The 15,175-nt window shown below is 57.7% G+C and overlaps 2 protein-coding genes across 6 annotated transcripts in view; both read left to right on the top strand.

Moving 5' to 3' along the window:
* The first annotated feature begins 2,646 nt into the window (after positions 1 to 2,646).
* Positions 2,647 to 8,818, top strand: ARSI (arylsulfatase family member I). Of its 2 annotated transcripts, XR_010466119.1 has the most exons (3): positions 2,651 to 3,708; positions 4,848 to 7,510; positions 7,587 to 7,883. XR_010466119.1 is itself a non-coding variant. In XM_005503397.3 (2 exons), exons 1-2 carry the CDS (start codon positions 3,389 to 3,391, stop codon positions 6,247 to 6,249), a joined length of 1,722 nt encoding a protein of 573 aa, XP_005503454.1. In that variant the 5' UTR covers positions 2,647 to 3,388; the 3' UTR covers positions 6,250 to 8,818. The 2 variants fall into 2 exon arrangements, 1 of the variants encoding a protein (XP_005503454.1); XM_005503397.3 differs by having other exon boundaries at positions 2,647 to 3,708; positions 4,848 to 8,818.
* Positions 8,819 to 12,522: 3,704 nt separating this feature from the next.
* The window catches only part of CAMK2A (calcium/calmodulin dependent protein kinase II alpha), a 32,943-nt gene continuing 30,290 nt past the window's right edge, over positions 12,523 to 15,175 (top strand). For all 4 annotated transcript variants that reach the window (XM_005503395.4, XM_013367361.3, XM_005503396.4 and 1 more), the window contains exon 1: positions 12,523 to 12,774. In XM_005503395.4, coding sequence (XP_005503452.1) covers positions 12,713 to 12,774 — 62 coding nt within the window. In that variant the 5' untranslated portion in view covers positions 12,523 to 12,712. The remainder of the gene's footprint in view (positions 12,775 to 15,175) is intronic.

Raw genomic sequence — 15,175 nt, forward strand, 5'->3', positions numbered from 1 at the left:
CACCCAGTGGGGCTCCCCATCACCTTGGACTGGAAAACCAGTGCAGATCAGACTGGGAGGGGGATTCAGTATCTTGTCACAGCAGCTGGTGTGATGAGGCGAGCGGGGCCATCCTCGCTTGGGCACATGTAGGACCAAAGCATGCAGGGTCTGCCGGCTGGCTCACTGTTCACAGCCCGGCCAGCTGCCAGGGGAAACCTCTGTGTTGTGCAAGGCGCTGGAGCTCTCCGAAGAAGTTCCTGGCTCTTGAGACATCTTGGAGAGAGGCTGGACAAGTGACTGCCTTGAATTAAGAGCCGTCAGGGGGTGGCTTAGGCCCTGAGTACTTTTTCCATCCCTAAACCTTGTGACGCATTAATCACCCCAGAGCAGCCTCACAGCTGGCTTAAATTGTCCTGACCCTGAAACTCCAGAGCTGTCATTTCTTCCTCTCCCTCGTCATAGTCCTCCTCCCTCCCAGCCGCTCCCACCTCCTGCCTCCCTGTCAGATGATTTCAGCAGGACTGGTTTGAGGCTCCCATTGCACCCCGTTTCTCATGGCATCTGGAGAGGTTTCCCAATTTCCCTCTCTGCTTTTCACCTTCTTAGCGTTTCCTGCAGGAGAACACAGGCTGTACATCCCCCTTCCCCGGGAGGTGTCCATGTGCTGTTGTGACCCAGCCGCTGTCCCTGAACTGTTAGAGCAGGGCCACTGCCAACAAATTCACTATTTATTCACCCCTCTGCTCTTAGGAAAGCTCCCTGAGCTGAGTTAACCCCGCTGTTTCCTCCCCAGACCTGGGGCCAGCTCAGACCCACCACTGATTTTGATTTCCCTGAGCTGGCTGCTGTGGATGGGCACAGAAGGTCCCATCCCCATGCCAATGTGTGCCCATGTCCCTGCTGTTCCTTCCTTCCCTCCTTTCAAGGCTCTGAGCTCCGGCCATCAACAGCAGCTCAAATTCAGGGTGACTTTCGCAGCCTGTGCTTCTTCATTTGAAGATGTGAGCAGGGTGCGACCCACTTTGTGGCTGCAGAAGCTGCTGCAGCAGCAAATCCATGCAGCTGGGATGTACTCGGCGCTGCTTTTGCTCCTTGGGGGTGGGCTCCGGCCCCACCCCTGCAGCCGGTGAGTCCCTTCTGCTGCCTCCCCCCACCTCCCTCCCTGCTCCATTCTCTGGCCCCAAACAAGACACAGTTTATCAGGGATCTGTGCTGCATTAAACTCACAGTCTCTGCCACATCTCAGCCCTGACATCTCCAATTTCCTCTCTAGTCTGTGATATTCACCCAAAATTTATTATTTCTAAGGAGCTGTGATTATAATCCCCAGTCTGAGGTGTGCACGGAGCCATGTGTAACAGGGCCATGGGTCAGGATGCTCAGGGAGTCCCGCAGCCCCAGGTAGCTCAGGGGAGACACAGAGAGGTCTCCCTGGGCTGCAGGGGTCTGTTGGGGACAGGGGAGGAGGACAGAGGACCCAGGAGCTGGGGGTCCTGAACCACCCTCCACCTCTATCCCCCTTCAGTCAGGTCCAGATGTTTTCAAAAGAAGTGGATTGTTCAGAACTAAAGATGGAGAAGAGAAGGGAGAGGTGCAGGAGGCAGGCGAGCGTTGGGAAGAAGTGAGAGGAAGGGAGAAGAGGACAGGCAGAAGAAATGAGTGATGAATCCTCAGAGATTAATCAACCCTCACTGAAGGGCTCAACCCAACCCTGCCGTGCTCCTTTGGGCGAGCGGGGGTTTCTTCCAGTGAGGAAAGGTGCAGAAAACAGCCTCCCATCCCTGCCTCCTGCCCCTGTCCCCTTGCACACCTCCCTGTGCTCCTGCAAACCCCCAGCCTCAGAGCCCCAGCTGAAATGGGCCCTCTGCTTACCTGTCTGTGTCCCCTTTGCCTGTGTCTAAAGCCAGCAGGGAGAAGCCCACCTTCCCTTTGCCTTTCCTGGGAGTGGGGAGCCTTGTGCTCCCTCCCGCCCACTCCTCCACAGTGCCTGGGGTGCCGTGGGGCTGGTGTGGGGCAGTGGTGAGATGTGAGGTGCGGGGGGCTGGAGGTGGCCGAAGGGCAGTGCCTAGGGCAGGGAGTGCAGGGGGAGCCCATGGAGGGCATCCAGGAGAGGGACATGGAGGGGACCTGGCAGAAGGAAGGCTGAGGCTGGGGACCAGGAGTGATGGCTTCCTGATGCCTGGTGAATGCTGGCCCTGCGAAAGGAATTACATGAGAGCATCGCTCATCTCACCCAAAAGCTCCCCTGAAGCATCAAGGCACCCACCTGGCCCCTTGTCCCGGTACCCTCAGCTCTGACCAGCACCCCTGCACCGGCAAAGGCCTCTAGTTCACACCAAACCTTGCCCCTGGCTGTCACAAGTGGCCTCTCTCTGCCTCAGTTTCCCTAGCTGGAAAATGGATGCAGCAGCACGCACCTCACTCTGTAGTGCTCTGCCTGCCCCTGGGTGGCTTTATTCAACACTTGGGGTGCCCTAACAAGTTCTTACAGCTTCACCTTGCCTGGGATTTGTTTGGATGGTGATTCTGGCAGCATGGGCAGCTGCTCCAGCAGTCCCTCCAGGGGACCAAGCGCTCCCCACCGGGATGCCGCGGGGGCTCCAGCTGAGCATCCCACCATGGGCCCTGGCCCACATGTCTCAGGGAAAGCGGGGAGGGAAGTGCTGGTGGCTCGGGGAATGCCACGCTTAGGACCCTGCACGCTCCGGGGTTTCCCAGCGTTTTCCTGGAGCCGCTGAGCTGGGAGGGGCCGAGGCTGCGGCTCCCCATAAACCTGGCGGTTTAGCCCACGTCCCGGGCAGATGTTGGGACTCTCTGCCTTGGAGCAGAGGGTGGGAAAAGGTGGCTGTTCACCGGAGGGTGAGGGGGAAAGCTCAGCACCTCTGGGCTTGAACTTTAGCACCCTCTTCCGCAGCAGTTTAAAGAAAAGGATTGTCGTATCCCGAGCAAGCCAGCCGGACAGCCAGGCAGACAGAGGAGTGGAGGAGAAGCCAGCTACTTTCTCCAGCGGGGTTTTTATGGGGTTCTTTATAAAGAAATAACACTGGCAAGAAAACACCAAGAAGCCAGGGAATGTTTCTAGCTCTCGGGACGCTTGGTGAGCGGCTCTGGGGCCGCCGTTAATCACCGCGAGGAGCCCGTCCTGCCGTGCAGATGTGTGTGATTGGAGCAGCGCGAGGGTTATTTTCTTTTGACTGAAGGCAACCCAGCCCCGGCGGATTAAGCCCTTTGTGCGTGCGAGTGTGCCTTCATGGGACCTGCTCCCACAAAACCAGCTCCAGGGGTTTTGGGGACCATCCCCTAGGTCAGGGGACTCTCCCAGAGGAGGGGGGGCCTCCTACTTCCGTGGAGCTGAAGCGATGCCGAGACAGTAGCACCCTTGGCAGGCAGCGTGGCGTGCTCCGGGATGGCTGTCTATGCCCTCACGGGCTTCTCGCTCGTCAGCTTGCTCAGCTTTGGCTATTTATCCTGGGACTGGATGAAGCCCAGTTTAGTGGCTGATGTGGCCATGGACCCCATGGAGAAATCGCTGCCTCCTGCCTTTGCCAGGCCCCCCCACATCATCTTCATCCTGACTGATGACCAGGGCTACCATGACGTCGGGTACCATGGCTCGGATATCCAGACGCCAACGCTGGACAGGTTGGCAGCTGAGGGCGTTAAGCTGGAGAACTACTACATCCAGCCCATCTGCACCCCGTCCCGCAGCCAGCTGATCACCGGCAGGTAAGGCAGTGCCTGCTCATGTCCCCCCCTTCTGTCCCCTCTGTAGCTCAGTGTGGCTTAGCCCCAGCTCACCCCTAGACCCCGGTGTATTGGTAGAAGATGGAGATCCTCCAGAGAAAGGCATCTTGCTGGCTTTCTCTAGAAGGTGTCCTGAGTAAACAGTTGATTTTCCCGTGGGATAGATAGTGGTAAATGGCAAGGCCAAAAACGTGGATGCTGTTGGGTAACAGACATCACTTTGGGAGAGGGTGGTCTCTGGCCCTGAGGTTCTTTGTTGCTGGGCAAAGAGCTGTGTCCCCAGACAGTCCCGTGCTGCTGTCACACTGGCCCGTGAGTGTTTGCTGCTGGGCTGCGGGGTCGAAGGATCACTCTCTCTTGCATCTACAAGTCCTCTGGACCCTGTTTTTCCTGCTCGTGCGTTCAGTGCTGCGCTGGCCATGGCAGGCTGGCTGCTGGTCCATCACCCTCTCTCATGGCAACACAGTCAGGTCTCCCCTGGTCCTGGGCCCTTCTGTCTCCTGGGACAGATGAAGCTTTCCCTGGAGCAGTGCTGGGTAGTCAGCACTCACCATAGGAGGCAAATTTAATCAGATCATCTGCTGAGGAGTGGGCCCCATGGAGGTCCCTATGGATGTGGTCACCTACTGCCTGGGGTTGGTGGAGCCCACTGGGGTCCAGGCAAAGGTCTCTCTTCTCTCTTGATGGCTCTAGAGGGATCCCAGGCATCTCTGGGTTGTGCAAAGCAGGAGAGGACAGGGATGCCTGGACACCCAGGTAGGGCACCGCCAACCCTCAGGGATCACTGCACAACTCCTGTTTTGCTGCCCAGCCCTGGCAGAGCCCAGCCACCTCCCCTGAGCTGGCAGCGGTGGGGCACCTGCTGGTGGCATCCTGGGAGAGCAGCCCAGTATGCTTTTGAGATGTCTCCTGAGCCCCCTCTCTCTATTTTTGCATTTCTTTGGTACTTTTGGATGGATGAGGAGCTCCCTGTCTCTGGCATGGAGCTTGCTCCATGGGGTTGGGCTGGGTGACATGGCGACCTGCATGCATTTGGGGTCTGTGGTACACAAAGTACCATCACATCCCCACCTAGGGCTGCCCCCCATCACCACAGATTCCTCCTGGCTCTTCCCTTGCAGGTACCAGATCCACACAGGACTGCAGCACTCCATCATCCGCCCTCGGCAGCCCAACTGCCTTCCCCTTGACCAAGTCACCCTGCCCCAGAAGCTGCAGGAAGCCGGCTACTCTACACACATGGTGGGCAAGTGGCACCTTGGCTTCTACAAGAAGGAATGCCTGCCCACCCGCCGGGGCTTTGACACCTTCCTGGGCTCCCTGACGGGCAATGTGGACTACTACACCTATGACAACTGTGACGGGCCGGGCGTCTGTGGCTATGACCTGCACGAAGGGGAAGACGTGGCTTGGGACCAAAGTGGCAAGTACTCCACCTTTCTCTATGCCCAGCGTGTCAGCAAGATCCTGGCATCCCACAGCCCCAAGGAGCCCATTTTCATCTACGTGGCCTTCCAAGCAGTCCACACACCTCTGCAATCGCCCAAGGAGTACATCTACCGCTACCGCTCCATGGGCAACGTTGCTCGCCGCAAGTATGCCGCCATGGTGACATGCATGGATGAGGCGGTGAAGAACATCACCTGGGCCCTCAAGAAGTACGGTTATTATGACAATAGTGTGATTGTGTTCTCCACTGACAATGGTGGGCAGACCTTCTCTGGAGGAAGCAACTGGCCACTACGGGGCCGCAAAGGGACGTACTGGGAAGGGGGAGTCCGTGGAATCGGTTTTGTACACAGTCCCCTGATCAAGCGCAAGCGCCGGACCAGCTGGGCCCTGGTTCACATCACAGACTGGTACCCAACTCTGGTCAGCCTGGCCAGGGGCAACCTGAGCAACGTCCCAGGCCTGGATGGCTACAACGTCTGGCCTGCCATCAGCGAGGGCAAGGAGTCACCGCGAACTGAAATCCTGCACAACATTGACCCCCTGTACAACCATGCCAAGTATGGATCCTTGGAGGATGGCTTCGGCATCTGGAACACAGCCGTGCAAGCCTCTATCCGGGTTGGGGAGTGGAAGCTCCTCACAGGTGACCCTGGGTACAGCGACTGGATCCCCCCGCAGACCCTGACCAACTTCCCGGGGAGCTGGTGGAACCTGGAGCGTCTCACCGATGGCCTGAGAAAGTCTGTGTGGCTCTTCAACATCACTGCCGACCCCTATGAGCGCTATGACCTCTCGGACCAGCGCCCAGATGTGGTGAGGACCCTCTTGATGAGGTTGGTGCACTACAACCAGACAGCCATCCCGGTACGGTACCCTGCAGAGAACCCTCGGGCTCACCCGGACTTCAACGGCGGGGCCTGGGGACCTTGGGCCAGCGAGGACGATGCGGAGGAGTGGGAAGGTGGTGGGGAGCCCCTGAAGAGTAGGAACAAGAAGAAGAAATGCAAGATCTGCAAGCTGCGCTCCTTCTTCCGCAAGCTGAACACCAGGCTCATGTCCAACCGCATCTAATGGGAGAATCCCCCAGCACACACCCAGCCTGGCCAGGATGGAGCTTGGGACTGCAGTGCCATGGGGTGGGAGTGAGGGAGAGGGATGGACGGTGAGGTGGCCAGCACCCTTATGCTTTCACTTGCTTCAGAGTTCACCCCAAAACATTTCTCCTCTCTGGCTGGACTGGTGGCCACAGGACGGTGGTGTCGGTGGGCAGGGAAGGGCGATGCAGTCTCAGTGGTGGTGTACGGCTCTGCTGAGCTGGGTTGGCCCATGCACAGCCCCTTCCAAAGCCAGAGACGCTTTTCTCAAGGGCTCCGCAGGCAACTGCAAACTTTAAGTGTTGGCCATTGCAAAGGCAGGAGGCAACACAGGACCCTGGGGTGGCAATGCAGAGAGGTAGCTGGCCTTGGTGGCTCTGTCTGTGGGTTGTCCCTAATCATGTCCCTGTATATACATGCTCCTGACTTTCTGCATGCTGCCAGGCAGCTGCCGCCTTTGCTCTTACTCTGGGAACTTGAGAGCCTCCCCCAGACATAAGACCATGATATGTCCGTATTATACTTCTTTGTGGAAGGATGGATTCCTGACCATGGATGTCAGACCTGAGACCACCAAGACTGGACTCAGCTTTGCTGCTACACTGACCTCAAGTGGGGCTGTGGCTTCTCCTCTCTGCTGGCCTGGGGGGCCAGGAGCAGCACCAGTGAGGAGCCATGGCCCACGGAGATGTGGTTGGAGGCACTGAGAGGACAGATAGTTCTTCACAGCCCCACACTTGGGAGGCAGGTTTGTCCCAAGGTCTGGTGGGCTTCACATGGGTCAGCCACCCAGCAGATCCTTTCATCCGCAGTTCTGCCTGGCCAGACCCCGCCATGGGCATGTCTGTAGGCACCCATGTTCCGCCCCATGCACCTTAAGCATCCAACCAGCCATCTCTTTGGGCTGGGGCTGTCCCCATCCCCATGTCTCTGCTTCGGAACCTGGAGCAGAAGGAAGATCTCAAGAAAATCTCTGCAGAGGCTGATGTGCTGCTCTGTAGCTGCAGGACCTCGAAGCTGTGGGGGACACGGGGACGTTGCATATGGCCACTGCTGTCCCAGCAGTGCATGTGTTGGAGAGGAAGCACCTCTCCATGATCCACCTGCCGTGGGGAGCCAGCCCATGCGACTGCAGGGGGCTGGGCAGCGCAGGAGCAAAGCACCGAGCCCCCGCGCCTTCGGCGGGGAGCAAGTGTGCGTACGTGTGCTCCGAGGAGAGCTGGCAAGGATGAAAGAGGGTAAATAGCTTTAAAAGCATTTTGGATGCATGGTGCATTTCCATTTACACAATGTGTTTTACATTTCTCTCTACAGGTTTCTCTTGGTGCAGTGTGTGTAGGCGAAGGCCCTGCTGTGAATTTTGAAAATAGTTATTTTTGTCTCTGGAAAATGAGGCCCGTTAGGACTTGTCAGCTCTTGGATGAGCAGTGTGGGCTTTTTTTTTTTTTTCCCTTTTTTTCCCCCCTCTCTCTCCCTTGCAAAATAACATTCATTTAAAATCTGTCATTGAAAGATGTGACAATTGGCAGCGTGCACGCTGAATACCTTTCAGTGCGCTTTCAAACCCTGTGTGTGAGTGAGGGACGAAGACGGGAAGAGAATGCAATGACACGTTTGTATTTCTTTTTTTTTTTTTTCTTACTCTTAGCTGGATTATTTGGGGGAATTGGGATTTTCTATAGAAACGAAGTAAAAAAAAAAGCTGACAGCAAGGCAGAATAGAGGAGGCCTCCTGTTGTAAAGATGGGAAGGAGCTGGCAAAGTCGGAGCGTGGCAGCATGTGCGCAGGTCCCAGCCGCTCTGTGCACACCCATCACCACCCCATCAGCCCCCACATCCCTGCGGGCACGTCCCCTGCGGTGGCATCAGGGACAGGTTTCACAGGGGGACTCAGCTCCTCCATCAGCCCCATCTCCACCCCCGGCTCCCCTAATACATCGTTCTACGGGGACCTGGCCGTGCAGCATTGCCCTGGCTGAGGCGAGCCTGGGAGGATGCTGCACATCCCTGAACTACCTCACTTGGCCAGCCCGGTCCCCAAGATGCCACCGCTGGTGTCCTCTTCGGCAGCAGGGCTGCCATTTGGCAAAGCCAACTGGTTGCTGAATATAAAGTAACACTTTGCTGAAGAAGAGGAGGCTCCTGTGGGCTAAGCCGGAGGAGGGCAGGGGATGATGGCTGCGGGGGGGCTAAGGGACGAGTCACAGCAAAGGACTAACTAGCGCTGGAGGCAGTGGCAAAGTGGGGCTGGCCGTGGGGCGGCGACAAGGCTCGGATAATGGCTTTCATTTCCATATTTATATAAACATGTCCAAGTTTAGTCCTGCTTTTATTTTTTTTTCATTCAAAAATGGAAATTTCCATGAAAACATGTTTGATTTTTCTCCCTTCAGTTTTACTAATATCCCCATGAAAATTTTCATCTGGTCTTGCTTCATTCCCCTTTTCTGATCTTCTGGGCTGATGCTGGGTTCCGACAGTCACCCTAGCCAGAGTGTTGGGTCTGTGTTATTTTTTTTTTTAATTAAAAAAAGTTGCATTCTGAATTTTTACAAGAAGCTGCAGTTGAAGGAAAGTCTTAGTCCCCCAAAAGAAAGAGGAAAGGTAGGCAGGAGCATCACTGGGTGCTTGGAGGGTGCAGAGACTCCAGCCTGAGGACAGCGGATGTCCTTCATTGCATTTCCAGTCTCCCTATATCTGAACATAGGATGAAGGTGGACAGGATGAGGACGGGGATGGGGCTGAGGATGGGAATGGATGGAGTTGGGATGGGATGGAGATAGGGAGTGGAATAGAATGGGGCTGGGCTGGGCTGGGATAGGCTAGGACATGCAGGACTGAGGGTATCTGGGAGCCTCTCCAGCCCTAGAAGGGGAAGGGAAGGGAAGAAGCCCCATGCAGGAAAGGGGATGCACATCTCAGCAAACTGCCATGGTGGGAGGGCAGCAGGGCACCTTGGGCACCCCGGGCACCCCATGCTGGAGAGAGGATGCTCTGGGCAAGGGGCTGTATCTCATGACAGGCAGTCATGTCCTTTCTCCTTCCAGGGGTCCGTGTGGTTTTGCAGAGGTTTTTCCCCCAGCACAACCAGAGCACGACGGCCTCAGGGAGCTACCCGGTGCCTGCTGGGGGTCCCCACATATTCACAGCCACGTCTGCAGGAGAATCCCTGAACATGGACCTTGGTGTTGGGGAGAGAGTGGTTCTGGGGACATCCTGATGTCAGGAGGAGAGTGGTCCTGGGGACACCTGGTCCCAGCTGAAAGCAGTTTTATGTGGCCGTAGGAGCAAGAGCTGGGGCCCGCAGGGACAGGGCACATTTGCAAACACAACCCTAAATGTAAATCAGCTTGCCTTACCATGGTATTTATAAACTTCATCTAAAAATAACCCCAAATTTAGCTTCCCAGAGGACAGCAACTGAGCATCCCCCAGACCCCAGCTTGCGTGTGAAACTGTCCTAGTAATTTTGGGATCTCTGCAATATGGAATTCGCAGCCCCACTGGTTTTGCATGCAAGGCATCGCTGCAAGCTCCCCGAGGCTCATGCAAGCCCTGTCCCCTGGTAGGAGGGGGACCTGACAGAGCCCCCTGGGAACAAATCGGTCCTCCCTGAGCCCCACGGGGCAGCTGCCTCTCCTGTGCGTTTGGCGTTCGGCATCACAGCTCAGGTGTCTGGGGCAGCCCTGTGCTGGGATGCAGAAACTAAATATTTGCAGATAGAGCTGGAGCAACTGTGGGGAGGGCAGGAGGCATTTCTGGAGGGACAGCCTGGTGATGGAGAGGAGCTGCTGGGGATGAAGGTCTCCATCAGGCGGCCAGACCCCAGTACGGCAGCAGGAGAGCAGCTTGGCTCTCCAAAGCCCTGCAGGAGCAAACCTTGGGGTGGCTGGGTACAGAGACATTGGTTGAGGAGAGACATCCAAAGAGGCTCCTGAGGCCTCTGGAGAGGGCTGGGACTGCTCTCCTCTCCAGGAGCCGATGGGAGAGTCCCCAGCCTGGGAGGGGGAAGGTCCCATCCAGAGCTCCTGCTCCCCTTGGGTTGTCCCCAGGCACTGGGGAGCGGAGCCACGCAGCGATTCCTGCTTTGGAAAACATCATCAGCAAAGCAGAACATGTTCAGCCCTCAGCAGCCTGACACCCCCTCACCCTCAGAGAGAGAAAAATGCTGAGAAAAAGCAGAAAAAAAAGGACTAGAGAGGAGGGCGGGAAAGGAGGAAACCTTCCTGGAGAGCTGCACCTCTGCCAGGCAGGAGAAACCTGGGGAGGGAGGCAGGGACCCCATGGGGGGCTTTGCCATCATCCCCTGCCCTGGGAGAGGGGTCCGGGGTGTAAGGATCAGGGGTGCAGTGGTGGCCCTGGGGCAAGGAAGGGATGTATCCTTCCTCCTGGTGATGGGTGCAAGGCCGAGTCACGTGTGTGGGGCTGAACACAGGTGCTGGCGTGGGGGTGCACACAGGAAGCGGGGGCAGGTCACATTGTGGCACCCATGGGGACACGCAGGCGGGAGTGAGGTGGGTGTGTGCAGCTGCCCACGGGTGTCCGTGGGTCTCGGGCATGTGCGGTCCTTCTTCTCACCCTTCGTCTCTGAGGGGCTGCTGAGGGCTGGCAGCAAAAAGCTGGAGGAGGAGAGGGCTCCCCCGAGCACCCAGCTGCCCTGGCCCCCATGGCAGCTCCCCGTGACAGCCCCCCACCTCGCAGCACAGCCCCAGGGGTGGCAATTCAAGCCCTGTTTTGCATGGGAGCAGGATGGGAAAGAGACGAGCACGGGCAGGGATGTGTTTTGGGGACCATCATATGCCCAGGGCACAAATCTGCCCAAGTGGTGGCACAGCCAGGGTGGGTCTGGAAGTCACCAGCCCTCAGGGACTGTGGTCCTGTCCCCATGCCACATCCACAGGTGGGAACTGGGTCCCTGTCTTGTCAACCAGGGCCACAGTCTGTGCCATGTGGGCACACGAGGCTGGATGCGGGGATGCAAGGTGAGGATGAAGGTGGGTAATGGTGCAATTAATGGAAAAGCCATTAGACCTTTCTCCTCCTCCCCCTCTTCTTCCTCACTCTGCCACTTGCTGTCCTCCTCCACTTCCACCTCCTTTCTTTTCTCCCTCTCTCCGCTCCTCCTTCTCTCTCTCCTCTCTTAGATTTCTCCCTATTTTTGTCTGGTTAGAGGCTTTGCTTTTCCTTTTAACCCTTCCATGGCATCCTGGAGGGGAACTCAATCCATCTCAGCTGCCAAAGACAATGTCCTCCCAGCCAGCAGTGGGAGCCCCTTCTCCCGGGGCAGCAGGGGCTCCTTCTGCTGCAAAATCATCCATAAATGGAACAAAACCGCAGAAGAAAGCTCTGCTGGAGAGTCAGAAGGTGGGGAGGTGTGAGGGGGGTATACATGGAGGAGGGGGTGCTGAGTCCCCAGCGGGTGCTGCCAGGGGTGCTGGCAGCAAGGTGGGTTCAGAGGAAAACTTCTCCCTTGAATTCTTGGAACTCATTATTCCACTTTTATTGCCTTTTTGTGCTTTCTTATGCTAAACCCAGCAGAGAGGCGATTCAACAGCAGAAAGTCTGAGGAGGAGGAGGGCAGACCTTCTTCCCACCCCCACTCTGAAGTGTCCCCCGTTTTCACTGCAGGGACACAGCACCCCAGAACACAACCTTTCTGCTCCCCCTCTAGCTGTGCTTTTGGTCAAGCTACTTGCTCCATGGCATGGGGGACCCATGGCAGCCCCAGGGTCTGTGGCGAAAGCTGATGGGCAAAGTGGGGAGTGGCCAGCAGAGCCATCGGGGCCAGGCCCTAGCCCTGGGGACCTGCCATGGTTACTACATCTTCTCCTGACATGCTTCTGCTCCAATTCATCCCACCCACCCCAGCAGCCCCCCGGGCCCCAGAGGGATGCTGCTGCAGGCACCAGCAGGGCCTGTATTTTCTTTTTATTTTTTGGGGGGGTGAAGCAGTTGCCAGGGTGACAGCATCCTCGTGCAACATGGAAACCATGGTTTCCATGGAAACCCCTTTTGCCCCAATTATTCTACCACTGCCACATCCTTGAATTTGCCCCTAATATCTGCATTTTAGACTTGTCCCCCTGCCCACTCCCCCCCCAGCAGCCAGGTGACCCCCAGGCAGCCCCCGGGATGTGTCCCCAGCAGGTGCCTGGTCCCCATGGGCAGGCGGCGGGTTTGGGAAGCAGTTGCCCTGGCAACAGAAACAGGGCGTTTCTGGCAGTGGTGGTCGCCATGGGGACGGGGATGCTGACGAAGGCTTGTGAAGCTGAGAAGACAAATTGCCCTCATCATTATCTCCGGGCTTGTCAATCAAACATATTCCCTTATTTACCTCGGTGAGGAGAGAGCCCCGGGAGCACACGGAGAGGGAGGGAGTGAGAGGAGAGCTGCTTGCCCCAAACTCTGCACCGGGGAGGGAGCATTTCCAGCCCCTCGGGATGGCCACCATCACCTGCAACCGCTTCACCGAGGAGTACCAGCTCTTTGAGGAACTGGGCAAGTAAGTTGGAGATGGGGCTGGGGTGCTGGAAGTGGGGAAGAGCCAGAGGAGATGGAAAAAAGGAGACAGGCACAGAGCAAATGTACTGGGGAGCAGTGGGGGGGACTGAGGTTAGGATGGGGGCTGCCCAGCCATGCCTGCTCTGTTCCTTCCTGAGTTTGGGTGGCTGCTGATGAGTGCTCGGCTGGTGGGCTTGGGTCACTCCGAGGGGCTGGAGCTGCCCAGAGAGGGGGTGACTGCCTTTCTTATGGAAAAGCTGCTTCCAAAAAAGAATGTTGTCAGCTCCCTGGGGAACTTCTCCAGCTGGGAGGGGGGACGGGACAGCCAAGGAGGAAAGCCAAAGCAGCAGGCACCCCTCACATTTCTTTAGGGAATTTCTCTGTGCAGATTCACGGGGGTTCGGTGAGTCCTGCAGGAGAGCCAGCCTGCGTGGCAGCCCCTGGAGAATCCCGGTGGCCCTTGGGCAGAGCTGGGGGCTCTCCCCCCTGCCCCTGTCCCAGCACAAGTGCCCCAGGGGTGAGCCACAGCCCTGTCTGACCCCACTCTCCTGCCAGGGGGGCTTGGCAGGTCTGGGTGTCATTGCATATGCCTGGAATTGGAGCGTGTGTGTGTGCATGTGTGTGTGCAAACAGAGATGCCTGTGCACAGCAAAGTGCTCCTGGGGGGCACTGAGCACCCCAGGGTGGTGCGGGGGAGTTCAGGTCCTCCATGCGAGGCAGAGGGATGCTCCGCATCTCCCTAGGCATGCGGCTATAAAACAGGTGCAGAAGTGAGCAGCGTGCGCCTGTGTTTTGGTTTCTGTGCCCTCTTTCAGAGCTGGTGTGTAAATCTGGGGCATGCGGCCGCGTTCCCCTTGGATTGGCTTGGTGAGAGCTGTGTGTGCCGCAGCGTGGTGGGGGGCTCGGGGTGCTGTGCCAGGTGGCTGGTACCCGTGTTTCAGAGGAGCAGCTGTGCCCACCCATGGGCACCGGCACTTGCTCCAGTCCCACATCACCTGAGCACAGGGTGGTCTGCGCCGAAATATGCACCCACATGTGTGGGCATGTGAAATGGGGGCGAGGGAGAAAGAAGAGGACAAAGATGGAGAAACAGAGAGGCTGAAGCAGGGGAGGACTTCATGCCAGGCTGAACACTGCTAGTACTCCTCATCTATATAGAGGGGGATCAGGTTGCTGCTACAGAGTGCAGGTCCTTTGAGGCAAGTGGATCCCCACTCCCAGGATGTGCACATCCATCCCCTCAGTGTCAGCGTGGCTGAGAGGGAGCAGCAGGTCCAGGAACAGGTCCCTGCAGTGGGGACAGTCCCAGGAAGTGCTGCATGTGGGGGAGCAGGCACCCACTGGGGTGCTGGTGGCAAGGTGGGGTTTGGGACCTGCTTTCTCCAGAGGTTTCTCAGCTTTTCTGGTCTCTGTAGCTCTGCGGTGGTGCCAGGGGTGGGCAGGGGAGGCAGCGGCTGCTGGCTGCCTGCAGGGAGGCTGCTGGGCCCTGGCTGGGCAGATGTGGCTGTGGGGATGTGGACGGGGGGCTTGCAGGCCAGGTACGGTGGGAGAGGACCGGGAGGGCTCCCAGAGGCATTCAGGGTGAGATGTTTTGCTAGGTCGGCACTGACATGGCAGGCTGAGCACCCAGACCCAGGGGCTGCCCACACCACCCAGCACCACTGTGTAAAACCACCTCCACAGATGCATTTTAACACATTCAGGAGTCAAGGAGCAAAGCTAGTGCAGTGGCTTGCCAGCCCTCTGCGAGCATCGCACCCCAGCCAGCCCAGCCCACCCCACCTCCTGGGGGATGCAGGAGCAGTGGGGCTCAGCTGGGGGCTCGGGGCAGCATCCTCAGCTCGGAGCATCCCACAGCTTTCCCCTCAGGTCTGGGGGCAGGTACCACCACTGCACTGAGGCGTGTTACCCAGTAAGGGGCTTCTCTGGGCTGGTCAAAGTGCTGTGGAGCTGGTTGGGGATTTTCCACCAGGATGGTTTCCAGCACATCCTGGCACATTCAAAAATCAATGGTTTCCCATGGGAAAATTTCTGCTTCATGGGCTTAGAGAGGGAAACCAGGACGAAGTGCTGCACCTCTGCTCTGCTGCGGCAGCAAACGGCGCTCCTCCTCCGGAGAGATGCTCCCAGTGCCAGTCAGGGGGGTGTCCTGGCAGGGGGAGGCAGGGTGGGCAGCACGGATGTCCCCCACACAGACCCCGAAAGGGTGAGGCGTCCCTTAGGACCTTGGAGCAGAAAGGCTTCGTCTTGAGTTTGCTGTCCCCAAGGGACTGGGACAGTCTGCTGTGGGGACATGGGACATCCCTGAACCTGCCTGGCAGGAGAGGAGATGCTGGGTGACAGGCTCCTGCCCCCACTGTGCTCCTTTGCCATCTCCTCAGCTGTCACCCATCCTGACACCT

The sequence above is a fragment of the Columba livia genome, chromosome 14 (assembly GCF_036013475.1).
Source record: "Columba livia isolate bColLiv1 breed racing homer chromosome 14, bColLiv1.pat.W.v2, whole genome shotgun sequence".
NCBI lineage: Eukaryota > Metazoa > Chordata > Aves > Columbiformes > Columbidae > Columba > Columba livia.

Bases quoted from the DNA above. Each gene is read 5' to 3' on its own strand.
- ARSI (XM_005503397.3), top strand. From the start codon at position 3,389: ATGGCTGTCTATGCCCTCACGGGCTTCTCGCTCGTCAGCTTGCTCAGC. The intron at 3,709-4,847 runs GTAAGGCAGTGC...CTTCCCTTGCAG, and splicing joins AGCCAGCTGATCACCGGCAG to GTACCAGATCCACACAGGAC.